At 41.6% G+C, this 27,355-nt stretch overlaps 1 protein-coding gene across 1 annotated transcript in view; it reads left to right on the plus strand.

Annotated features, from left to right (window-relative positions):
* The window catches only part of LOC131112558 (uncharacterized), a 40,110-nt gene extending 14,532 nt beyond the window's left edge, over positions 1 to 25,578 (plus strand). The window contains exons 2-5 of the mRNA XM_058064185.2: positions 16,389 to 16,493; positions 16,886 to 17,025; positions 19,099 to 19,223; positions 21,207 to 25,578. Coding sequence (XP_057920168.2) covers positions 16,389 to 16,493; positions 16,886 to 17,025; positions 19,099 to 19,223; positions 21,207 to 23,962 — 3,126 coding nt within the window. The 3' untranslated portion in view covers positions 23,963 to 25,578. The remainder of the gene's footprint in view (positions 1 to 16,388; positions 16,494 to 16,885; positions 17,026 to 19,098; positions 19,224 to 21,206) is intronic.
* Positions 25,579 to 27,355: the final 1,777 nt, after the last annotated feature.

Raw genomic sequence — 27,355 nt, forward strand, 5'->3', positions numbered from 1 at the left:
CTTGGCTACTTCTACCACCACATTCTTCTCCTTGAGTTTTCCCTGCCAGAACATCAGAACATCATAATAACATAATAACACAGAGTTTAGCAGCTGTCCCACACACTCAGTGTGTGTGTTTGTGTGTGTTTATGTGTGTGTGTGTGTGTGTGAGCTAAACGCCCCCCCCCCCCTCAGAGAGAGTGAAATGATATGAAGAAGGCACAAAGGTTGGAGCAGAGAGCCAAGTTGAGAGATGGGAGACTTGGATGAGAAGACATGAGGAAGTTGTGGAGGGAAGGGGTGAGGGGGGGGGGTTATGGGGGGGGGGGGTAGAAATGAGTGATGAAAGCAAGGAGGAGTAAAAAGAGATGTGAGGGGAGAAATTAGTTACGGCGAGAGCGCAGACGGGAGACATGAAGGATGGAGGTCAGGTTGCACGTTAGATTTGTCACTTCTAATATGCTATGGTCCTGAACATGACGCCTTGCTGGTGGAGGGATTTGGGGGGGGGGTGGGGGCGGGGGCGGGGGAGCGGGGGGCGCCACCGCCGCCGCAGCAGCCGCAAAAAGATGCTTTTAAAAATGCATAGATGAGTGAAGGTGAGGTTAGAATGAGACACCCTCCCTCAGATTTACAGCCCCCCCCCCCCCCCGCTACCCCTCGCTACATCACTCTATCACAGTTTCTCACCAATTAATTCATTAATAAATGATCATCGTTTCATGGCTGAAAGTCACACCTCGTTAGTCGAAAATATCGAAAAGTCGTTCATGAATGTACCTTATTAAATCCTCTGCTGTTATTGTTACATTTGTTCACTTCCTGTATTCCTGTGTGTATAACCAAAGGATTTGGACTCCTACCCTCCATCTGTTACTATCTCAATACATTTATTATGGTAATGGTTTAATTTCATTTGAACATGCATCAGATTACAATTGAATGCATCCCATAATCAGTTCACAGTTCCACATGTCCAAAAGGAGTAGGAAGAAGCAAAGCTTATTAAATCCTACCCCTCCATCTGGTACTTTTACAATCAGTAACTGTTACATTTGTTCACTTCCTGCTTTCCTAATATGTATATATTTTTTGTCATGTAATGAAGTACGAGGTCATATGACCATACAATCGGTAATAATCAGTACCATAGTAACTGTTAGTAACTTACATTTGTTCACTTCCTGCTTTCCTAATTTTTTTGGATACATTTTTATTAATTTTTTTTAGTTTTTCAAAAACTGTTACAAGCAGTAACTGTTACATTTGTTCACTTCCTGCTTTCCTAATATAATTAAATTGAAATTAAATTGTAATTTAATTTAAATTTAAAAAAAATTATTTATTTGATAAATTTTTATTAATTTGTTTTTTAGTTTTTAACATTTTTTAATTTTATTTATTTTTTGTCACGCACTGAAGTACGAGTTGATATGAGCATCCAATGGTTCAAGACTCTTTATTCTTGTATTTAGAAAATTTATTTTATTTGTTAATTTATTAATTTATTTTATTAATTTTTATTAATTTTTGTTTAGTTTTTTTAATTTTTATTTTTTTGTTTGTTTGTTTGCATGACTCCGGTTTCCTCCCACATTCCAAAAACATGCTAGGTTAATTAGCGACTCCAAATTGTCCATAGGTATGAATGTGAGTGTGAATGGTTGTTTGTCTATATGTGCCCTGGGATTGGCTGGGGGTGTACCCCGCCTCTCGCCCCAAGACAGCTGGGATAGGCTCCAGCACCCCACGCGACCCTCGTGAGGATAAGCGGTAGAAAATGAATGAATGTGTGGCTAGATGGAGTTCATGGAGATTGTGATGGTCCTTAAAGTCAGGTTTGTTTATCAGGTCACCCTAATGATTGCATGCTAATCTGGTTTGCATACTGATGGTGTTTACTGGAACTCTATGATATGAAAATGGGGTCAATAAAGCCCAAACATTTGGTGGTGAGAGGCTGTGATTTAACCGTGTTAACATCTGCACGGGTCGCTCTCGTCTTGTGTGTCGTTGCATCGACTGCTGATTGGTTCTTATGACTGAAACATGTGACATGGCGGTGACGCTGGCTTTTGACAGAACAGCATCAAATAGAATGTGAACGCTAAGATTTCTTCCTAGTGGCACAACATGCTTTATTTATAGATGGGAAAATGATCTGGAATCCACTGTATAAGCTTCTTCTCCAACTGCGTCATTTTCAGTGTGACATTCCCAAGATGGACTTCATTTATCCCGCTCTGGAATTCTGTGCCTAAATAAGTGCGGAGAAAGGAAATGGATTTCCTGGCGTGAAGTTAGTGCAGCGCTCTAATGGCAGCACAGGATTGCTAAAGCTTTGCTGCAAAGCATTAAGTACGTGTCGCAGGAGCACATAAGCTGGGAGGGGGTTAATTAGAACACGGCTGACGCCACATCCCATAATAATATGACTACTTTATTATACGAGTATGCACTATGGGCCGCACAACCTCTCTAAACATTTTACTCATGGACCGCTTGGTTCCTTGCTTCATTTCATCCATGGAATCCTCTTTTCTAATCTCAGATAGAAACCCTCCTGGAAACCCCCTCATCCAACCACCTCATCCAACCACCTCATCCCACTCCCTCATCCAACCACCTCATCCAACCCCTCCAACTCATCCCACACCTCATCCAACCACCCAATCCCACCCAACCACCTCATCCTACCAAACTACCTCATCCAACAACTTCATCCCACCCAACCACCTCATCCAACCACCTCATCCAACCACTTCATCTAACCACCTCATCCCACCAAACCAACTCATCCAACCACCTCATCCCACCCAACCACCTCATCCAACTCCCTCATCCAACCACCTCATCGCACCCCCTCATCCAACTCCCTCATCCAACCACTTCCTCCAACCCCCTCATCCAACCACCTCATCCCACCCAACCACCTCATCCAACTCCCTCATCCAACCACCTCATCGCACCCCCTCATCCAACCACCTCATCCAACCCCCTCATCCAACCCCCTCATCCAACCACCTCATTCAACCCCCTCATCCAACCACCTCATCCAACCACCTCATTCAACCCCCTCATCCAACCACCTCATCCCAGCCAACCACCTCATCCCAGCCCCTCATCAAACCACCTCATCCCACCAAACCACCTCATCCCACCAAACCACCTCATCCAACCACTTCCTCCAACCCCCTCATCCAACCACCTCATCCCACCCAACCACCTCATCCAACCACCTCATCCCACCCCCTCATCCAACCACCTCATCCAACTCCCTCATCCAACCACCTCATCCCACCCCCTCATCCAACCACCTCATCCAACCACCTCATCCAACTCCCTCATCCAACTCCCTCATCCAACCACTTCCTCCAACCCCCTCATCCAACCACCTCACCCCACCCAACCACCTCATCCAACTCCCTCATCCAACCACCTCATCGCACCCCCTCATCCAACCACCTAATCCAACCCCCTCATCCAACCACCTCATCCAACCACCTCATTCAACCCCCTCATCAAACCACCTCATCCCACCCAACCACCTCATCCAACCCCCTCATCCAACCACCTCATCCCAGCCAACCACCTCATCCCAGCCCCTCATCAAACCACCTCATCCCATCCAACCTCCTCATGCCACCCCTCATCCAACCACCTCATCCAACCCCCTCATCCAACCACCTCATCCCACACCTCACCCTTCATTCAACTATCTCATCCCACCCAACCCCCTCATCCAACCACCTCATCCAACCCAACCCCCCTTTGAGCAATGCTAAGAAGAAGTAAGGATGTGTTCATGCTTTCAAATGTAGATGGAGTGAAACCAGATGGAACACAAACACACCACCCACTTTCACAGACACAGAAACATCTCTTTGCCATCATCTTGACTCAGCCTCGACACACACACACATACACACACACATACACACACACGCACACGCAGGTCCACCGTGAGGGCAAATACACATTCAAGTGACGACTCACTATCACAACTTGACACACATTAATGGACTTGGTTAGGATTAGACCACACACACACACACACACACACATGAACACACTCATGCGGGTCTTTGTCATTATCATGCATGGTGGCAGTGGTTGCACTCATTGATTTACACTCTGTCTTAAACAGAGCAGTGTGTGTGTGTGTGTGTGTGTGTGTGTGTGTGTGTGTGTGTGTGTGTGTGAATAAGGATAAAGTCCAGCATTCTCGGAGGAGGATGATAGTCAGGATGGAATAAAGTCTCTCTACTGAAGGCGTTAAATGTTGATGGAAGCTGTGCTGGTACACGAGGGACCAGAAGAAGAAGCATAAACCTGAGCAGAAGCTACACAGAGCAGGATAAATGTATATAAACATAAACATAAACATAAACACTAAATCTCCTGAACTAAACATGGTTAATGGCGATAAACAGCGGCGAAACTTTGGAGTTTAAATGGAGTTTGAATGGAAGCTAGCACGGTTAGCTTAGATTAGCATGCTAGTGTTGTTTTTACGTGTGACTCACGCTGGATTGAGCATCTTCACCGGTTTAATGTAAGCACCATTTTATAGTGTCCAATCACGACGAGTGAAGACAGGAAACGTGTTTCAAATGGCCTTCAAAATAAAAGCACCATTTATTTGCCAGCTAACTGTGTAAACAAGAGTGTGATAAAGAGGTGGATCTTCAATATGCGGTTGGAGTCGCATGGGTGACTACATCTTCCTTAATGACAAGCACAGTCATGTGACAGTTGGTTGAAGATTGACAGCTGCCAATCAGCATAGCAAAGCAGCCCATTTTACTATTCCATGACATTAAATTGACATTTTTTTGTGCAAATAATGCGGCCAAAACCGCAAAAATAACCCCCACATATGTTACACCGCCGGAATCGTGACAATCTTGACTAAGTTGGTATTTATTCATTGAAAAGATTTGTGTAACCATGGCAACGCTGTTAACGAAAATGTTCAAAAATAGGTCACTAGATTAGGTACAATTTACAGATTTTTCACAGCTTTGTAGCTCAACCATACGATCACGTAGAAACGTAATTAATGGCTAATTTTTTTAGACAAACTTCTCAACTCTCTCTGTGGGTGAAGCTGTTTTCATTAGATGTTTAGTTTTGGCTCTATCTTCGTCAGAAGGAGGTGCACGCAGGGCCGAAATCCAGCTCGTCTCTCACTCTAGCGTTAGAGTGTAGGAGGCTGAAAAATAACTTTTTTTTTTTTTTTGATTGTTGGCTCCGCAAACGTGATATGTGTGTGTGTGCGTGTTTGTGTGTGGTAATTGGACGGCTGTTGTCTTGAAAGATCAACCGTTTGTCTCCATCTGGATACACACACATCGTACCGCAAACATGACACACTCACACACACACACACACACACACACACGCTTGCAGACAAATATTGTGTTTCCCTCGCTTATTTTTGTCACATGTCAATATTTCACATCATAATCATGCATACACTTTGTATTCTGGTATTAAAGCAAAATTTAAAGAAAAAATTTTATGACGCTGAACGCTTGCTTTTAGAGAGTTTTTTCTAACACTGGCTCCCTGTGACATCACAGGGAGCCTTGCTTCCTTATATGGGCGTGCAATGTAGTCCAGATGTTCTCTAGGATTTCCCTGTCCATTGCTGTACTTCGCTCTGTTTACAATTGTTAGCTATATCTCCTAGATATCTTACTACAAGGCAAGCTCAGGCAGATGTGGTTGGAGTTGGTGCTTCCTGTTTTTTATGAACATGAAAGTGAAAGCTCATGAGCAGCCATTTTTTTTTTTCATTTTGTTGTATGTAACTCCAAGTGATTGTTCCTACCTTGTGATATCAGATTAGATACAGTATCAGATCAGGAAATGAAGACATCATGTTGCATTTTTACAATAAAAAATTGAATCTCAAACCATGTGCATCCTAAGCTAGCTAGCGCTAGCGTGATATCATCATATCGGACATCTTGATATTTCATGTTTATTCTTGTGTGTGTGTAGTCATGTTTATTCATGGAATCAGACCAGCGAGTGTACGTGTCCAGTCCACTGGGAATCGATGCAATATTCATGTCAATATGGCCGTCTCGTCACTCATTAAAGGGCCGGTGTGCTAACGACGTGAGAGGAAGAGAGTGAAAGTGTGGAGACGTTTAATGCCGCATCTGCTGATGAAAAGCAAAGACGGTGTCCGAGTTCAGGACGTATTTACAATCCACGTGTCAAAGTCAGAAGACAGCTGGCGTTAGCTAGCGGGAACATTTCAAGCGCTAACACCAACTGGTGGGGGTTGGGGGTGCAATTTTTGATGTGTGACTTTCTTTGTCAAATTACTGGAAATGACACTTTTCCTTGGCCCCATGGTGGGTTATCTAGTAGTCCCACTGAATAAAAGGTGTACTGTACAACAGGGGTCTCAAACTCAATTTACTTGGGGGCCACTGGAGCTAGGGTCTGGGTGAGACTGGGCCACATCAGGTTTTCCAAAAAATAAACAAAAAAAACGCATTTATTAAAAACATACAAACTTATATATAAATAAAATATATAAATATATATAATATAATAATAATATAAATATACAAACTTTTTCAGTGCTTTGGTTCCAATTTTCTACAATAAAAGCTCTGATAAAACATTCCACTGTTCTCAAATATCTTAATTTTTATTTTTCTGCACAAAATAAGATGAAAAATAAACCAATCAAGAATAAAGAAAATCAATCAACCAGTAATAAATAAATATAATAATAATAATAATAAAACAGCCAATAATAAAAACTTAAGAAACCACATATAGTTGGTGGGTAGACAAATTATTTTTTTCAGATTTGTCTTGAGACACATGCTAACTCGCAAACTAGAAATCTAGCGACCTAAACGGTAGCCTTCAAGTTATTTCCTTTAAACTTAAAAAAAGCCAAAAACTTACCACTTCCACACAGATAGGGAGGATAACTATTAACAGTTATTTAACCTTTAACATGAACATTAATCAAATGTAATCATTTTTTCTGGGTACATGATACCATACAGCATCCATATCAAACTTGCGTGGGCCGCACTAACGTTAAACTTTCATATCAAGGCGGGGGCCTCAAACTAGTGTCCTGCGGGCCACATTTGGCCCGTGGGCCGCGTGTTTGAGACCCCTGCTCTACTGCTTTTTTCGCGGGGGGGTGCTGGAGCCCATCCCAGCTGTCCCCGGGCAAGAGACGGGGCACACCCCGGACTGGCCGCCAGCCAATCACAGGGCACATATAGACAAACAACCATTCACACTCACATTCATACTTATGGACAATTTGGAGTCGCTAATGTGGATTCCATAAACTGCGCCGCGCCCTGCGCCCAATAGGGTGTGACCGGTGCACTTTGCAATTTTCATGAGCGCACCCACGCCTCCATGCCTCCCACTGGCGCAAGGAGAGAAGATATGACGTTAACACAGCCAAGTGTAATCTTAACCAATCAAATGAATTCCACTCATCGCCTTTACTAAGTGCGCAGGGCCCACTGGACTGTGCATCAGAAACCACAATGCGCGTCACGCACCACGTACACCACTTTTTTGGGACACGTAACTGTTCCTGGCAGTTACATTAAACACAGCAGCAGGCTAATCCAGGCATCTTGATTGTTTTCCACCAGCGTTCCTGATCCGCGTGTTTGAGACCCCTGCAGTACAAAGTAAACAGACTAGCTTGTTTTGTGCAATATTGAAGCCAACTTTTTGATGAAAAGCGAATGATATCACAAGGTGGGATGACACGGTGTTAATGTCCCCTCACTGGGAGGCTCATGGTTTGATTCCCGCCAAAGGTCCGTCAAAGCGCAAAATGAGGTCATGCTCCATTTGGCATAATCGCATTCTCATCGGCCAGACGGTCAGATCTCATCAAACATTCAGAAGCGTGACAGGAAGCAGTAGGATAAAGTTTACCGCCCCGCTGGTCTTCAAGTGAGACCTCAAGGAAAAGCGTAGACTCGATGGTTAAGATCAACTTTAATCACAATCCCGATACTTTATTGATCCCCGAGGGCGATACGGTACCGGTTCGAGCAAATTGAATACACGTCTTTCTGATCGAATACCGTAGAAAAAAAGCTTGCGTTATGCTAGAGTTGTACTGAGCAGTCGGCCATCGTTGATTCAGACGACAAACACCATCAGACGCCATCGCCGCGCTCCGTGCACGTGATGCTAATACAGAAACGCTAATTCTAATCTATCTAGCACGTATTCTACAACGTGGTGATGAAAGTGTGCTGGACATAATGCCGTAATCTCATCCTCGGTTACGCTACAAGTTTGGCATGCGGACAGATTTCCTGCGGGGAGGGCGCGTGTCCACTCCCCCGTGGCGGGAGCATGGACAGCTTTGCTCGCCATATGCTCGCCAAGGTTGACTCAGTCCTTCCTGCTCGACGCTCCATTCCTGTTTTTTACATCACGTGCCTGTTATCATTGTACTGCGTTTTCTATGTTGAATGGAATAAAACCATTAACATTACCATTTAGTATTGGATGAGGGAGAGACGCCCAGGATTGATAGAATATTTATTATTTTATATCATCTACTGGCATTATTAGCCTTAACATTAAGGCTAATAATATTCATTCATTCATTCATTCATTTTCTACCGCTTTTCATCACGAGGGTCGCAGGGGTGCTGGAGCCTATCCCAGATGGGCGGGCGAGAGGCGGGGTACACCCTGGACTGGTGGCCAGCCAATCACAAAGTACATATATACAAACAACCATTCACACTCACACTCATATTCATATTCATATTCATATTCATATTCATATTCATATTCATATTCATATTCATATTCATATTCATATTCATATTCATATTCATATTCATATTCATATTATCCCGCTAATAATAATAATCATATTCATATTCACATTATCCCACTAATAATATTATCCATATTCATATTCATAGTATCCCGCTAATAATATTATTCATATTCATACTCATATTCAAATTACCCCGCTAATAATAATCATATTCATATTCATATTATCCCACAAACAATACCATCCATATTCATATTCACATTCATATCCATATTCATATTCATATTCATATTCATATTCATATTCATATTCATATTCATATTCATATTCATATTCATATTCATATTCATATTCATATTCATATTCATATTCATATTCATATTCGTATCCATATTCATATTCATATTCATAGTATCCCGCTAGTAATATTATTCATGTTCATATTCATATTCATATTCACATTCACATTCACATTCACATTCACATTCACATTCACATTCATATTCATAGTATCCCGCTAATAATAATAATAATAATAATATTCATATTCATATTCATATTCATATTCATATTCATATTCGTATTCGTATTCGTATTCGTATTCGTATTCGTATTCATGTTCATGTTCATGTTCATGTTCATGTTCATGTTCATGTTCATGTTCATGTTCATGTTCATATTCATATTATCCCGCTAATAATAATAATTATATTCATATTCACATTATCCCACTAATAATATTATCCATATTCATATTCATAGTATCCCGCTAATAATATTATTCATATTCATACTCATATTCATATTACCCCGCTAATAATAATAATCATATTCATATTCATATTATCCCACAAACAATACCATCCATATCCATATTCATATCCATATTCATATCCATATTCATATCCATATTCATATCCATATTCATATCCATATTCATATTCATATTCATATTCATATTCATATTCATATTCATATTCATATTCACATTCATATTCATATTCATATTCATATTCATATTCATATTCATATTCATATTCATATTCATATTCGTATCCATATTCATATTCATAGTATCCCGCTAGTAATATTATTCATGTTCATATTCATATTCATATTCACATTCATATTCATATTCATATTCATAGTATCCCGCTAGTAATATTATTCATGTTCATATTCATATTCATATTCACATTCATATTCATAGTATCCCGCTAATAATAATAATATTCATATTCATATTTATATTCATATTCATATTCATATTCATATTCGTATTCGTATTCGTATTCGTATTCGTATTCATATTCATATTCATGTTCATGTTCATGTTCATGTTCATGTTCATGTTCATGTTCATGTTCATGTTCATGTTCATATTCATATTATCCCGCTAATAATAATAATCATATTCATATTCACATTATCCCACTAATAATATTATCCATATTCATATTCATAGTATCCCGCTAATAATATTATTCATATTCATATTCATACTCATATTCATATTACCCCGCTAATAATAATAATCATATTCATATTCATATTATCCCACAAACAATACCATCCATATTCATATTCATATCCATATTCATATCCATATTCATATCCATATTCATATCCATATTCATATCCATATCCATATTCATATTCATATTCATATTCATATTCATATTCATATTCGTATTCGTATTCGTATTCGTATTCGTATTCGTATTCATATTCGTATTCGTATTCATATTCATATTCATATTCATAGTATCCCGCTAATAATATTATTCATATTCATATTCATATTCACATTCACATTCACATTCACATTCACATTCACATTCACATTCACATTCACATTCACATTCATAGTATCCCGCTAATAATAATATTCATATTCGTATTCATATTCGTATTCATATTCGTATTCATATTCGTATTCGTATTCATATTCATATTCATATTCATATTCATATTCATATTCATGTTCATGTTCATGTTCATGTTCATGTTCATGTTCATGTTCATATTCATATTCATATTCATATTCATATTCATATTAGCGCACTATTAATATTCATATTAATAATATAGTGAGGGGGTTGGATGAGGGGTGGGGTGAGGTGGATGGGTGGGATGAGGGGGTGGAAGAGGGGGTGGGATGAGGTGGTTGAATGAGGTGGTTGGGTGGGATGAGGTATATTAATAATAATAATAATAATAATTTTATTTATTGTATTTTATTTTTACTTTTTATTTTACTAGTCTGTGCAGCACTTTGGAAAGTCTGTTTATAAAATGTGCTATGTAAATAAAGTGGATTGGATTGGATTGGATAATTTATATTCGATTCATAAAAGAAAGTCAAACTGAAAACCAGCTGGTGGAGCCAATGGAAGAACTCGGGCCGCTGTAAAGTCTCATGGACGTCTCATTCAGGAGGTTTTGTGTAATCCTCCTAAATGAAGGACTTCATAAAGTCAAGTAAAGCTCTGTAATTACTTCAACACGTCATTAACGGATCAAGCTGCTGAAACTCGGATCTTAAACCTTCTACATTGTCCTTAGCCAGCTTTAGCTAATTCACCTCATTTCTAACTCATTAAATATATCAATGAATAGATATGGAACACTGAATATCATCTGGCTAAATATAAGATAAAAATACTTTACAGCAGGGGTCTAAAACTCAATTTACCTGGGGGCCACTGGAGCTAGGGTCTGGGCAAGGCTGGGCCGCATCAGGTTTTCCAAAAAAAATATATATATGCATTTATTAAAAACAGAAAAATTAATAAACTTTGCGTTGGTTCTGATTTTCGACAATAAAAGCTCTGATAAAACATTCCACTGTTCTCAAATATCTTAATTTTTATTTTTCTGCACAAAATAAGATGAAAAATAAATAAACAAATCAAAAATACAGAAAATCAATCAGTAATAAATAAATATTATAATAATAATAAAACGGCAAATAATAAAAACTTAAGAAACCACATATAGTTAGTGGGTAGACAAATTATTTTTTTCAGATTAAAATTAACAAAGCATTATTAGAGCCCTGTAGACATGACAAAACACGACTATAGTCACATTTATACTCTTTTTATTTACAACATATTGCGCAACTGCAGGGTCTTGAGACACATGCTAACTCGCAAACTAGAGAGCTAGCGACCTAAACGGTAGCCTTCAAGTTATTTCCTTTAAACTTAAATAGCCCAAAACTTACCACTTCCACACGGATAGGGAGGATAACTACTAACAGTTATTTAATCTTGAACATGAACATTAATCAAAAGTAATAATTTTTTCTGGGTACATGATACCATACAGCATCCATATCAAACTAACATTAAACTTTCATATCAAGGCGGGGGCCTCAAACTAGTGTCCTGCGGGCCACATTTGGCCCACGGGCCGCGTGTTTGAGACCCCTGCTTTACAATATGTCATTCTGTTGAATAAAGTCAAACATTGTCCTTTAGTACTTCCTAAATGAAGTATCCTGTGGATGTTGGTGAATATTTAAACAAGATTTATTGGGAAAACCAAACCCCCGACTGAAAGAATCTAAATACTAAATCAGGCTTACATGTGCAATACGTGCCAGAATAGAGATTACCGAGGCATACGGTTCCGTGTTCAAGATTAAGATTGGATGGGGAAAAAAAAGACATCCTGGCAGCACGTTGTCATTAAAGTGAAGAAAGTACAAGCTAGCAGAAAGAAAGACGGTAACCCCGCGGGGGTAAAAGGAAAAAGAAGACGTGTCAGTGAAGGAGTCATTTGTTTCACTTCACAAAGTCCACACATGCGCTCTGGATTCATCCAGACCGCCGAGACATCAAAAATCAAATTAGTTGCAGCCGTCAGCTTTGTTTCATTGACTTTCCGATACATTTGAAGAGTTGAGCGAAATGGAAGCCGGTTGAGTCAAAAAGCAGGTAATTGGCTGCAAATATTCCCAGTAATGACTTCTGTCAGATGTTTTTGTTTTCAGGGGAAGATCAGACAAGACAAGGAAAGCGCTAGCGGAGATCATCAACCAGTCGGATGATTACAGAAGGTTGAGACATCAGTAACAGTGTGAATGTCGGCGGTCGGATTTCAGGTCACTTTGGAATGGAAAACAATTCAGTTTTCCTTCCAAGTCGGCAAGAATGAAAAGTTGACAAGGATTGACTCAGCACTTCTTTGACTTTGCTGTACTCTTCTAGTCCGTTTGAGAGGCGGGGTACACCCTGGATTGGTGGCCAGCCAATCACAGGGCACATATAGACAAACAACCATTCAAACTCACATTCATACCTGTGGATAATTTGGAGTCGCTAATTAACCTAGCATGTTTTTGGAATGTGGGAGGAAACCAGAGTACCCGGAGAAAACCACGGAGAGAACATGCAAACTCCACACAGAGATGGCCGAAGGTGGAATTGAACTCGGGTCTCCTAGCTGTGAGGTCTGCACGCTAACCACTCGACCACCGTGCAGCTCACAACTAATAATTAATAACATAATATTATAACGTTAGTTGTTAAAATCTGGCAGGAGAATACTTTATTTTTTAATTGTAATTTTAATTTTAATTTTAATTTTAATTTTAATTTTAATTTTAATTTTAATTTTAATTTTAATTTTAATTTTAATTTTAATTTTAATTTTAATTTTATTTTTATTTTTATTTTTATTTTTATTTTTATTTTTATTTTTATTTTTATTTTTATTTTTATTTTTATTTTTATTTTTATTTTTATTTTCACTTTCTGCAAAGAAAATGAGGACGAGGTACCGAATATACCAACAAAGGTTCTCCTATTTGGCGATGCGGATCAGGAATGCTGGTGGAAAACAATCAAGATGGCTGGATTAGCCTGCTGCTGTGTTTAATGTAACTGCCAGGAACAGTTACGTGTCCCATGATGTGGTGTACGTGGTGCGTGACGCGCATTGTGGTTTCTGATGCACAGTCCAGTGGGCCCTGAGTGGCATTCATTTGATTGGTTAAGATTACACTTGGTTGTGTTAACGTCACATCTTCTCTCCTTGCGGCAGTGGGAGGGATGGAGGCGTGGGTGCGCTCATGAAAATTGCATGAAAAAATTCATGAATTTTTTTTTTTGGAAAACCTGTTCGCTTTGCCTTTTCCGAGTTCGGCATCGGTTATTGATATTCATGAGCCGACGAATAACCGTCAATGTCCATATCTGTCTTCATACTTGGAGTATTAATGCATGACAAGAAATGATCCCCTTCAGGATTAAAGTGTACAATAAGACCCGCCGACCGACCAATCACCTTGGTAGAAAATCGACCATGTTAAATAAAAGCTTTTAAACTGCGGCGTATTTAAATCGGAGCGTGTTTTTAGGACATAAAGCCTTTAATTTAATCATGCAAATGGAAATCTTTCTTACGCTAATAGAATAATGCAACATAACTTCTCAGTGAATATAATTATGTCGGCCGGGGGTCGTCACAATCTGGACGGCTCGCTCTGTAATGGCGCCGCCATTCTGTTGTTTGTCTTCATCTATGCCCTGTCACGCCTGCTCGTTATCTGTCTTTGGCCCCTCCCCCTTTCCGTCTCCTAATGACCCTTTCTGCTTTTTAAGAGACATTTAGCACAAACACATACTTCACCTTGTACGTTTACTAGTGAGCACACTGTGTGTGTTTTTTTTTGGGGGGGGGGGTGTAAACATGAACTACACTATGGAGAACTTGATATTTATTGAAAATATGTCGCTGAGGATACGGTGTTGTGTGTGCGTGGGGTGTGTGTATGTGTGTGTGTGTGTGTGTGTGTGTGTGTGTGTGTGTGTGTGTGTGTGTGTGTGTGAGAGAGAAATAGTAGCAGATGGCGCACACACTCACACAACATGTGTGTTTGTAACATTGTTACTTTGTTGTCATGACCTCCCCGTCTGTAAACATGTTTGAGATCGTTCATGTCACCGTAAAGATCGACTCAATAAATGCAGAACAGATGCATAATACGGTAAAAAAAAATCCTCCCCCCCCCCCAGCATAGTGTGGGGGAGGAATGATCTGCTCTTTCTATCAGTGTAGCAGGACAGTGATAGTAATCTGCCACTGGAACTGCCCATCTGTCGGGACATGATGCTTCTTGCATATGTTGATGTTTTTTTTGCTACTTTTGAATATATCATTGATACAAAATTGATCATTGATACATAATTGATTATGTAGCCATAGCATTTCAGTATGTGGAATCAAACTACGGAATGGATTGAGTAAGGAAATCAAACAATGCACAATGATGAGCCAATTCAAGAAACAATACAAGCAGTTGATGTTTGCTAAATACAAGGATGAAGAGTCTTGAACCAGTCATGATGTGCTATATATATCACTATATTGACACTTACTATGGTACCCATTATGGCATTGGATGCTCATATCACCTCGGACTTGATGTGAAAAAAATAAAAAAAAATTTAAAAAAATTTTGTAACTTGAAAAAAATGTATAAAAATTAATAAAAATTAAAAAAATTACTAAATACAAGGATGAAGAGTCTTGAACCAGTCATGATATTACTATATTGACAGTTACGATGGTACGCATTAATAAAAAAAATTAAAATATATTTTTAAAACTTTAAAAAAATTACTAAAAATTAATTTAATGAATTAATAAATAAGATAAATTTGCTAAATACAAGGATAAAGAGTCACTATATTGAATGGTACCCATTATGGCATTGGATGGTCATATCACCTTGGACTTGATGTGACAAAAATAAAAAAATTAAAAAAAAAAATTTGTAACTTAAAAAAAATTAATAAAAATTTATAAAATTAAAAAAATTTGCTAAATACAAGGATGAAGAGTCACTATATTGACACTTACTATGGTACCCATTATGTCATTGTATGGTCATATCACCTCGGACTTGATGTGACAAAAAATAAAAAGAATTAAAAAAAAAATTTGTAACTTAAAAAAAAATAATAAAAATTAATAAAATAAATTAATAAATGAAAAAAATTAATAAATACAAGGATGAAGAGTCTTGAACCAGTCATGATATTAATACATTGACAGTTACTATGGTACGCATTAATAATAAAAAAAAATAAACTTTAACTTTAAAAAAATTACTAAAACTTACTAAAATGAATTAATGAATTAATAAATAAAATAAATTTGCTAAGTACAAGGATGAAGAGTCTTGAACCAGTCATGATGTGCTATATATATCACTATATTGACACTTACTATGGTACCCATTATGGCATTGGATGCTCATATCACCTCCTACTTTGGTACGTGACCAAAAATAACATTAAATAAATAAATAAAAACTTAAACTATATTAGGAAAGCAGGAAGTGAACAAATGTAACAGTTACTGATTATAAAAGTACCAGATGGAGGGGTAGGATTTAATAAGCTTTGCTTCTTCCTACTCCTTTCGGACATGTGGAACTGTGAACTGATTATGGGATGCATTCAATTGTAATCTGATGCATGATCAAATGAAATAAAACCATTACCATTATTGATACATGATTGATCATCATGGAGACAGACGACAACAAATGTGTTGATGTTTGTATGTGCAGGAGGAAGGAGACTCCAGTTTGTACTGCGCGCTGTGCGACAAACAATATGTCCGACACCAACAGTACGACAACCACATCAACTCCTACGACCATCACCACAAGCAGGTGAGCGCATGACCTTCCCGGAGTCACACACACACACACACACACACACACTTTGTAAAAAGTTGTGTTGTCCTCCTCGTCCATCAGTGTTTGTCTCTGACTGGTCTTTGTGTTTATCTGTTTGTCTGCGATATGAAGCGCCACTATTTTATTGTTGTATTATTATTTGTGAGTGCGTCACTATCTCTGGTGTGCAGACCGCTCAGTTCTGGAATTAAGCTGGACTAAAGCTCACACACACACACACACACACACACACACACACAGAAAGTGGATAAGCTTTCCTGCTGATAGACAACCACACACACACACACACACACACACACACACACACACGGCCTTCCTTATTTTGTGGTAATGACGTCATGGTGTGGGTGACCATGTCTCCGTAGCGCCTGAAGGAGCTGAAGCAGCGGGAATTTTACCGAGCACTGGCCTGCAGGAGACAGAGGAGGCGCAGGGAGGAGAGGAAGGAGGAGAGGCTGCTGAGGAGGCTTCATCAGCAGCATGAGGAGAAACAAGAAGGCGGTTGGTGAGTTAATAATATGGAGCTGAATAAGGAGAACATGCAAACTCCACACAGAGATGCCCGAGGGTGAAATCGAACTCTGGTCTCTTAGCTGTGTGGCCTGCATGTATTTTCATGGAAATACATCGCCATGAAAGTAAAATAAAAATCATAAAAAATGAGGCGACACGCCTACTTACATTGGCCACGCCCAACTCTCACAACCATGATTAGCTATAAAGATGATGCCATGCTAAAGAATGCTACACGGGTCATGGATTCGATGCGCTGTTACAAACAGAACCATCCATCCATTTTCTATGCCGCTTGGGTGGAATTGAGTGAGGTCTGCGCGCTAATAAAATAATTCATAAAAATTAAATAAACTTAATTAATTAAAATTAATTAATAAAATAAATTTCATGATGTGCTATATATATCACTATATTGACACTTACTATGGTACCCATTATGGCATTGGATGCTCATATCACCTTGTACTTTGGTACGTGACAAAAACAAACAAAAAAAATTCATTAAAAATTTAAAAATATTTTTTTAATAAAAAAAAATAAAAAAAACCCAATTTTTTTAATTATTAAAAAATAAATAAACCTTAAATAAATATATAATATAAAATATAAAATAAAAACTTAAATTATATTAGAAAGCAGGAAGTGAACAAATGCAAATAAAATAAATATATAATATAAAATATAAAATAAAAACTTAAATTATATTAGAAAGCAGGAAGTGAACAAATGTAACAGTTACTGATTGTAAAAGTACCAGATGGAGGGGTAGGATTTAATAAGCTTTGCTTCTTCCTACTCCTTTTGGACTTGTGGAACTGTGAATTTGCATTCAATTGTAATCTGATGCATGTTCAAATGAAATAAAACCATTACCATTATGACAGCAGGTTCTCAGCATACACATATGGGGGGGGGCAGAAGTGTTAAGGGGGCTTATTACATATACTCATACATACCAGGCTAAGCAGTAGAAAATTTACGAATGAATTTTCTCTTTAGTTGTCTACTATATTGGCTAATAAGAGTGTAAAGGTGACTATAGGGGTGTTATTTCATGCATAGAAGGCTCTAATCATGTTAAAACTTGTAGGTGATTGAAGGTGGTAAAGAGGTTTCCGATGTTGTGGCAACATATTCCATATGTAAATTCCAAAAGGAATCCATGGAATGTGTGTGGATGTGGGGACGATACAGGTGTTTCAAACGCCACTTCCACACTAGTAGGGAGGTGAACGTAAGCTCATCTTATGATGTGGGACATACCATGGCGATGAATGAGGACCGTATATACTAGTATATAGTATATAGTATATAGTATATAGTATATAGTATATAGTATATAGTATATAGTATATAGTTTATAGTATATAGTATATAGTATATAGTATATAGTATATAGTATATAGTATATAGTATATAGTATATAGTATATAGTATATAGTATATAGTATATAGTAAGTATGCGTGGGTTTTCTCCGGGTACTCCGGTTTCCTCCCACATTCCAAAAACATGCTAGGTTAATTAGCGACTCCAAATTGTCCATAGGTATGAATGTGAGTGTGAATGGTTGTTTGTCTATATGTGCCCTGTGATTGGCTGGCCACCAGTCCAGGGTTTACCCCATCTCTGGCCTGAAGACAGCTGGGATAGGCTCCAGCATCCCCCGTGACCCTTAATAAGCGGATAAACAGTAGAAAATTAATAAATGAATGAATTATATATGGAAAGTTCTAAGATCAAATTCGAAAAACGTTGCTGTGGTGTCTACCGACCTCAGCTGGTGCAGCAGGACTAAAGCGTGGAAACGTTTTGCAAACACGGCATCGAACCCAAACATGTGCTGTACATCATAACAACACAAGCGGCGGTTATCTATGCGTGGGTGTAGGATGATTCTGGCCAATCAGGAAGCAGAGAAAGTCGCTCGTCGCTGACATTCTGAGTGGCAACAATGGCGTCGTGCTGCTGGCAGGCAGCCAGAGAGAGCCAACCGTGACCAATTTGATTCTTCTTCATCCTCCTCATCCTCTCTCTTTCTCTCTCTCCCCCCCCTCCACATAGCGCTCCGGGTTCCGGGCCCATGTTCCGCTCCACCACCGTGGCAGTCGACCCGGCGAGTCAAAGCAATCGGCACCTAATAGAGAACTGGGCCGACATCCATCCGAGCAGCGGGACTCTGGGGACCAGTAAGAGCTGAGATCCACTTAACACGGCCTTGCTGGATGCTTCCGTACTTGATGAGTGGCTTTGCATGACCACCACCATCCTGCCGCACGTGCTCAGTAGCCACAATCACTCACTTCACCAACTTCTACATGCTTGTCCTCCATGCGTGTCCTCCAATCTGGATCTCCGTAGTCATATCTGTTGTTAATAATAATAGTAGGGGGCAGCGACGGAGAAGGCTCCCCAGGTTCGGAGCTTGGTCTTACAGGGGAGTGCCAGGAGGTTGGAGTCTGAGGACCGAAGGGGACTGTGAGGTATGGAGGGGTCAGATCGTGGAGAACTATGTAGGTGATGAGAAGGACTTTGAAATGGATACGTTGGAGGGACGGGAAGCCGGTGGAGGTTTTTAAGGACCGGGGTAATGTGTTCACGGGAGCGGGTGGAGCTGAGTTCTGAATATATTGCATTTTTTTGAGGGTTTTGGATGTTGTACCGTGAAGAATACTGTTGCAGTAGTCCATTCTGGATGTGATAAACATGTGGATCAGGGATTCAGTGGCGGAGAATGAATAATAGTATATGTGCTATACATATCACTATATTGACCGTTACTATGGTACCCATTATGTCATTGGATGCTCATATCACCTCGTACTACGAAAAATTTAATTAAATAAAAAAAAAAAACTTAAACTATATTAGGAAAGCAGGAAGTGAACAAATGTGAGGGGTAGGATTTAATAAGCTTTGCTTCGCCCTACCATCTGGTACTTTTACAATCAGTGACTGTTACATTTGTTCACTTCCTGCTTTCTAATATTATTTTTATTATTTTAATATTATATTAAGTTTTTATTTTCTATTATTTTTTTAAGGTTTTTATTTTTTATTATTATTTTTTATTTTTAATCTTTTTTAAGTTTTTTAATTTTTGTTTTTTTTATTATATTTTTCTTTTTTTATGTCATGTTTTTTATGTTACATTTGTTCACTTCCTGCTTTCTAATATAAGTTTTTATTTTACATTTTATATTAAATATTTTTTTATATTATTTATTTAAGGTTTATTTATTTTTTAATAATTAAAAAATGTTTTTAATTTTTTTTTTTATTTAAAAATTCTTTTTAAATTTTTAATGAAAATAGTTTTTTTTGTTTTTGTCACGTACCGAAGTACAAGGTGATATGAGCATCCAATGCCCTACAGTTCTCTGTAGGCGGCATTATGAATTATCCTTACTGACCTTTTTTTGCAGTACATTTAGATTGCTTTTCCACACAATAAGTAAGATATGGTAGAACCAATAAAAAGAGTGTGGAGTGATTTCTGATTCATGTTCTTGTATTGGGATCTCATGGCTACCAAATAAAGCGCTCAGAGGGATGAAACAAAAGCTAACAATGAGATGTTTTAGCCGAAACTTCCGTGTGTCAAAACTTGAAAAAGTGAGGAAATAAAACAAAACAAAGCGCATCATCAGTGGGTGGGTTCACGAAAAAAAACACCGCATGGATAAAGTTATCTTCTTCCCATTTCACAGTTGAGAAAAAAGGAAAAGTTGATCGGAATCATTGCCTCTCCGAGCGCTTCAAGCACTTTAAACGCCGCCAATTGAACAGGAGTATTTGGATGGACACATCAGTAAGTGACTCTTCTAAGCGCATCAATCAAGACTCGTAGACAAATGAACATCCGGCAACATGCATCGCTACAAAATGGATGTTACATATCAAAATAAAAACCCACTTTCAAGTAAGCCGCGCATTCATCACGCCGCTTATTTATTCTCAAGTCCATCCCACGCCCATAAATCATATTCTGATGTGTTATGAGCAACAAAAGAGTGATGGTGAGCCGCCAGGGTGCTGAATTGATGCACAAGGAGCCTAAAATGATCTCATCCTCTTCTGCATGCTCGCCTCTTCATCTCCATCTTGTCACAATAATTCAGCTTCTTTTTTTGGGAAATGTTTTAATCCCTTGTGTTCTTCTCTCCTCGCAGAACCTCAAACCTCGTTTATCGTTCCTCTGGATGCCGCCATCGGGAGCAGACTCCTGAGCGACACAAGATGGCCGTACGAGCAGCTGGACGTTAGATCTGATGACATCACCAGGAAGAACTCATCTGACACAAAGTTCCCTTGGCATTCCCGTTTCCCGGATGCCACCGACGGCTCCAATGATAAAAGCTCCGTGCCCGGCAGAGGGCGCCCTGTGTGCTTCTCGCTGCCCAAGAGGAGTTGCGTGCTTCTGCATCGGTCGGCCGCCATCTTCATCCAAGCTGCAAGGGGTTCAGCGGAGACAACGCAAGAAAGACGCAAAGAATGCGGTGATGCTGTGACGAAGACGAAAACCCTGAGCCCTGAGACTCGGGGACTCGGGACCGAGCCCCAGGACGGTGGAGACCAACCAACAGACGGCAGGGAACCTGGAACTGAAGACACTGGTGAAATTGGTACAGAAGCCCAAGTTGGTACTGGAGCTGAAGACCGTAGTGGAAGTCGGACCGGAGCTTCTCTTCATGGGACCAGTGGGCTACCAGTACCGCCTTCCGACAGCGGCGATGGCGGTGAAACCTCAGATCCTTCACACGTTGCCGAATCTCTTCAACAACTTCAACCCAAAGACTTCTGGAACCGTGAAAAACAATCCGCTTGCTCTCCTCCGAGTCGCCCCGAAGAACCGTTCTGTCCCGTTTTGAGCAGAGACAGAAGCCGAGTCCTCCTGTGGCCCTCGGAGATGGTCAGCTACACCAAGACGTCGCCATCGCTCTCCTTCGGCGTCAACCCGCTGCTGTACGACTTCCGAGCCCACAGCAGGCCCAGAGGGGACGAGGCTGAAGCGAGAGCGGGGGAGAGAATAAAGCCATCAGTGATCAAACAAGCCGACTGCCAACACAGGCGAGGAGACGCGAGGGGAGGCGGGGAGGTGAAGTTAGATGAAAGACAGGACGAGGATGAAGGAGGACAGGCGGGAAATCCTTTGGAAGTTGCAGGCCGATGCAAAGGCGGTGGCACAGTTCCGGATGGCGATAATAGCGCTTTCAAATTCGCCTCCGCGGATTGCCACTTCACGAAACCGGGGAAGAGAAGGAGGCGGAAGAGGAGAGGAGGGGTGAGAAGGGGGATGAGGAAGAGGGGGAGGAGAAAAAGAGGAGAGGAGATAAACAGTAAAAAGCGGAAAAGAGGGGGGCGGGGGATAATAACGGCTCTCGGTGAGAATCAGATTGCCAAGCGTAAAAAAGATGGCGCTGAAACAGAGGAGCGGCGGGAAAAGCGGCCATTAAGGCGTCTTCGGCTGCTCGGAGGCCCCAAAAACCGAACGAGGGGGGAGGAGAGACGGATGAGAGGAGATGAAACCCGGGGCGAGGCGGCCGACAGAGCGGAGCTATTAAGCCATCTTCCCGCGAATCGGTGTAATCGCTGGAAGCAGCTGAGCGATGCGCAGGTGAACACGGGGGCCGGGCGGCATCAATCCCAGCAATCAGCCTGCGGGTGGGGTCCCCGGCTCACAAAGCCCCTCTGCGGGGGTGCCTCATGTAACACGGCGATTAGTCCCTCCCTTGGTTCTGCTGCACAGACGCCGCCACGCTGCTCCGCAATTACGGAGACGGGACGCAGACATCAAGCGGGATACGAGGAAAGGCGGGAAGATGAGGAGCGGGAGATAAGAGCTCAGGAATCAAACGTGTGTGAGGCGGCGATCAGCCAAATCCGTCGTTCTCCTTGTCGGCGTGGGGAAGCGGCATGTGATCCAGCGATTAGCCCGGCCCCGCTTTCCTTCAGAGACACAGCTGGCACTCAAAGACAAACGTCGGTGGCGGGACATCGTCTCACGTTTGAGTCATGCTGCGCCGTACAAAAGACAGGAAGTGAGGTGAGTCGCGGTTCAGACACACGAACCTTAGAGGCCACTCCGCAGGGAGCGGTATCGGCGACCGTCACCAGCAAGAGGAAGTTGATGGAATGTGGCGAAGCGACGGCACGGAAGCAATCCAAAGGAGAACAAAGACAAGCGTGTCACACATGTGACACCACATGGGTGGGTGGGGCCAACCGCAAGGAGGCGGAGTCAAACCTCCTGCCACCTGATAGGACAAAGCAAAGTCACCTTCAAACCCACCAAGACGGCGACGACCCGGGTCAGGTCATCTCGAGGGGACCGGATCACCAAACCCGGGGCGAAAATGTCCAACGCATTCATGACCGTGAACGCCACCCACATGTTGACACGCCCCCTCATGACATCACGCCACAAATGGACGGGCGTGAACCCAGTCACGTGGACGCCCTCACACCTCCTAGTGGCCCCCATGTGGCGGCGGATGTTGTCACAACAAAGGAGGACCGACAAACGAGGAGGAGGTCCCGTCTGCAACGTAGCTTCCCCCCGGGGCACCGCCCCCTCCGGGCTCCTCCTCTTCTCATCCCGCCCTCCTCCTCCTCCTCCTCGTTCTCCTTCCATCACACCATCATCCAACACCATCTCTCTCTTCTGCCGCCCCCCATCCCCATCCCCTCGTACCCGCATCTCCTGCCACATTTTGCCCCCTACCCCCTCAGCTTGAACCCCGCTCCTGGTCCTCCACCACCACCACCCATGCCGCCCTCTTTCTATCCCCCACCTCCTGTCCGTCTCCTGGATGTGGCGGCCGCGTATCCCCTGGCGACGGAGTTTCATCCCATGCTGAATCACCACCCCCCGCCTTTGTTGGCCCCCTCCCACCCTGCAGCCCTGCCATTGCAGGTGTTGTTCTAAGGAAGACCAGAGTGCTTCGAATGCGGTTCGAATCCCGTTTCCTGCATGGCGGTTCGGGTTAAAAGCAGAGAGGAATGTTGAACATGTGACACAATAAAGATCTTTCTTAATTATCTTCATCAGCGGCTCCTAATGAGTGTCAGGTGCTGAAGCGCAGCTGCGCTCCTTCAGCGCCGACGCCACCGCCGCCGCTGCACTCCAATCAGTTCACGATTTAAAGCAGCACGTGTCGGACTTTTAAAGCCAAACCTCTCCCATGAGTGGAAATGTTTGGCTTGCGTGAACGTCTTCTTGGTGCACCACAGGTTCTTAATTAAGCAGGGGGGTCACGGATATCCGATATCAGGAACGTGATGGGATCAATGGAAGTATCACAATGGCCCCGCCCATCTGTTCATCATCCTCCAGGAAGGAGGAAGTAGTCTGCTAGCCAAAGTGAAAAGGTCATGCCCGTGTTGATGGTAGTCGCTCCACACACAAATTAGCCGTCCACTATACGGAAGGTGGATAATGCTTCCGAAACATTTGGGAATACGCATCAAATTCCATAGTCGGCCTGGAAAGACAAGTTGACAAGGATGATGAGTCCGAAGGGCCGATACTGCGATGCAGCAGATGTTGCCATGGAGTACATACTCGGGGGGCGCAAGGGGCAGTTTTAGCCTATGCATGCCGTACATATAAGCAGTACAGAATACGCGTAAGAATCCTACATTACTGCTGTATAGTGCTGTGAATACGCATGCTAATAATAATGACGCCCTGCATTAAACGGTACGGGGATCAAACTTCAGCTAGCTAAATTTCAGCTAGATGTTCAATATGAAAGTGTTAGCACCGACAATGTCTTTGGCCCCGTGGTGGCTTATTTTTTGCAGCCACACTTCATAATAAAAGCACAGTGAGGGAGTACATGGCAGACAGACTACTTTGTTATCTGGAGGAAACATTTTTCATAAAAACCAAAATGAAAAAGTTTGACTGTACACTTATAAATATTATATTAAATATATATAGTATTTATATATAGTATTGGTAAATGAGTAGCTGTCAGTGTCAATCAAAGTCAAGACAGGATGTCATTAGCCAGTGTACCAAGAACCCAGTACCCAGTACCCAGTACCCAGTACCTAGTACCCAGTACCCAGTACCCAGTACCCAGTACCCAGTACCCAGTACCCAGTACCTAGTACCTAGTACCCAGTACCTAGTACCTAGTTCCTGGTATCCAATACCTGGTACCTAGTACCTGGTACCCAGTACCTAGTACCTTGTACCTTGTACCTTGTACCTTGTACCTTGTACCTTGTACCTTGTACCTTGTACCTTGTACCTTGTACCTTGTACCTTGTACCTTGTACCTTGTACCTTGTACCTTGTACCTAGTACCTTGTACCTTGTACCTAGTATCTAGTACCTTGTACCTGGTAGCCATTACCTCGTACCTAGTATCCAAGACCCAGTACCTAGCACCCAGTACCTAGTACCTATTACCTAGTACCTGGTACCTGGTACCCAGTACCTAGTACCTGGTACCTGGTACCTGGTACCTGGTGCCCGTTACCTCGTACCTAGTACCTAGTACCTAGTACCTAGTACCAAGTACCAAGTACCTAGTACCTAGTACCTTGTACCTTGTACCTTGTACCTAGTACCCAATACCTGGTACCTGGTGCCCGTTACCTCGTACCTAGTACCTAGTACCTAGTACCTAGTACCTAGTACCTAGTACCTGGCACCCATTACCCAGTACCCAGTACCTGGTACCGAGTATCCTGTACATAGTACCTAGTACCTAGTACCTAGTACCTGGTACCTGGTACCTAGTACCTAGTACCTAGTACCCAGTACCTAGTACCCAGTACCTAGTACTTAGTACCTGGTACCCATTACCTAGTACCCAGTACCTGGTACCTCGTACCCAGTACCTGGTACCTAGTACTTGGTACCTGGCACCTAGTACCTAGTACCTAGTACCTAGTACCTAGTACCTAGTACCTAGTACCTAGTACCTAGTACCTAGTACCTAGTACCTGAACCTAGTACCCAGTACAACTAGCGGCTGTGAGTGTACGCCAAAGGCTAGGTAGGCAGTGCAAAACTTTCCAGGAAGTCATCACGTCCTCCACATCTGACTGTAGAAGAAGAAATGCAGCCCCCCCCAAATCCCCCCACGCCTAAACATGCTGATGGTGCAGCAGATGTATTTTGGGCAGGTCGCCATGGTGACTCTCTGTGTGTTCATTTTGTGTCAATTAGAAAAGAAGAAGCTTGGATGTATTTTTGTAGACACGCCTCAGTTGAATGAGGTTGACATTTTCTACTTCCATTTATTTCATTTCAATAAGAACAAGTTTGATTTCGGAATATTTGCTTTCTTATTGACACGTGGAAATACATGAAATAAATCATGGAATAAATCACAGTGTCCCGATTCCCTTTCAAAGACATCAGCTAACCTTTCTTTCTTTTCCTTGATCCATCCTTCCATCCATAGATGCCAGATTTGTCTTTGTTCCAGGTTCCAGGTATGTGTGATAAAAATGTTGTGGTAATTCATTCATTCATTCATTTTCTACCGCTTATCATGGCCGGTGCTGGAGCCTATCCCAGCTGTCTTCGGGCGAGAGGCGGGGTACACCCTGGACTGGTGGCCAGCCAATCACAGAGCACATATAGACAAACAACCATTCACACTCACATTCATACCTATGGACAATTTGGAGTCGCTAATTAACCTAGCATGTTTTTGGAATGTGGGAGGAAACCGGAGTAAACTCCACACAGAGATGGCAGAGAGTGGACTCGAACTCGGGTCTCCTAGCTTTATGGCCTCCATGCTAACCACTCGACCACCGTGCTGCCCTGAATAAAATATAACAATTATAATAATGTTAGGGCTGCACGGCGGCCAAGTGGTTAGCGTGCAGACCTCACAGCTCGGAAACCCGAGTTCAATCCCATACTCGGCCATCTCTGTGTGGAGTTTGCATGTTCTCCCCGTGCATGCGTGGGTTTTCTCCGGGTACTCCGGTTTCCTCCCACATTCCAAAAACATGCTAGGTTAATTAGCGACTCCAAATTGTCCATAGGTATGAATGTGAGTGTGAATGGTTGTTTGTCTATATGTGCCCTGTGATTGGCTGGCCACCAGTCCAGGGTGTACTCGTCCGCCCGAAGACAGCTGGGATAGGCTCCAGCACCCCCTGCAACTCTTGTGAGAATAAGCAGTAGAAAATTAACGAATGAATTTTCTCTTTAGTTGTCTACTATATTGGCTAATAAGAGTGTAAACGTGACTATAGGGGTGTTATTTCATGCATAGAAGGCTCTAATCATGTTAAAACATTGTAGGTGATTGAAGGTGGTAAAGAGGTTTCCGATGTTGTGGCA

Source organism: Doryrhamphus excisus, linkage group LG10, assembly GCF_037039965.1.
Source record: "Doryrhamphus excisus strain RoL-2023G ecotype Guam linkage group LG10, RoL_Dexc_Guam_v1.1, whole genome shotgun sequence".
NCBI lineage: Eukaryota > Metazoa > Chordata > Actinopteri > Syngnathiformes > Syngnathidae > Doryrhamphus > Doryrhamphus excisus.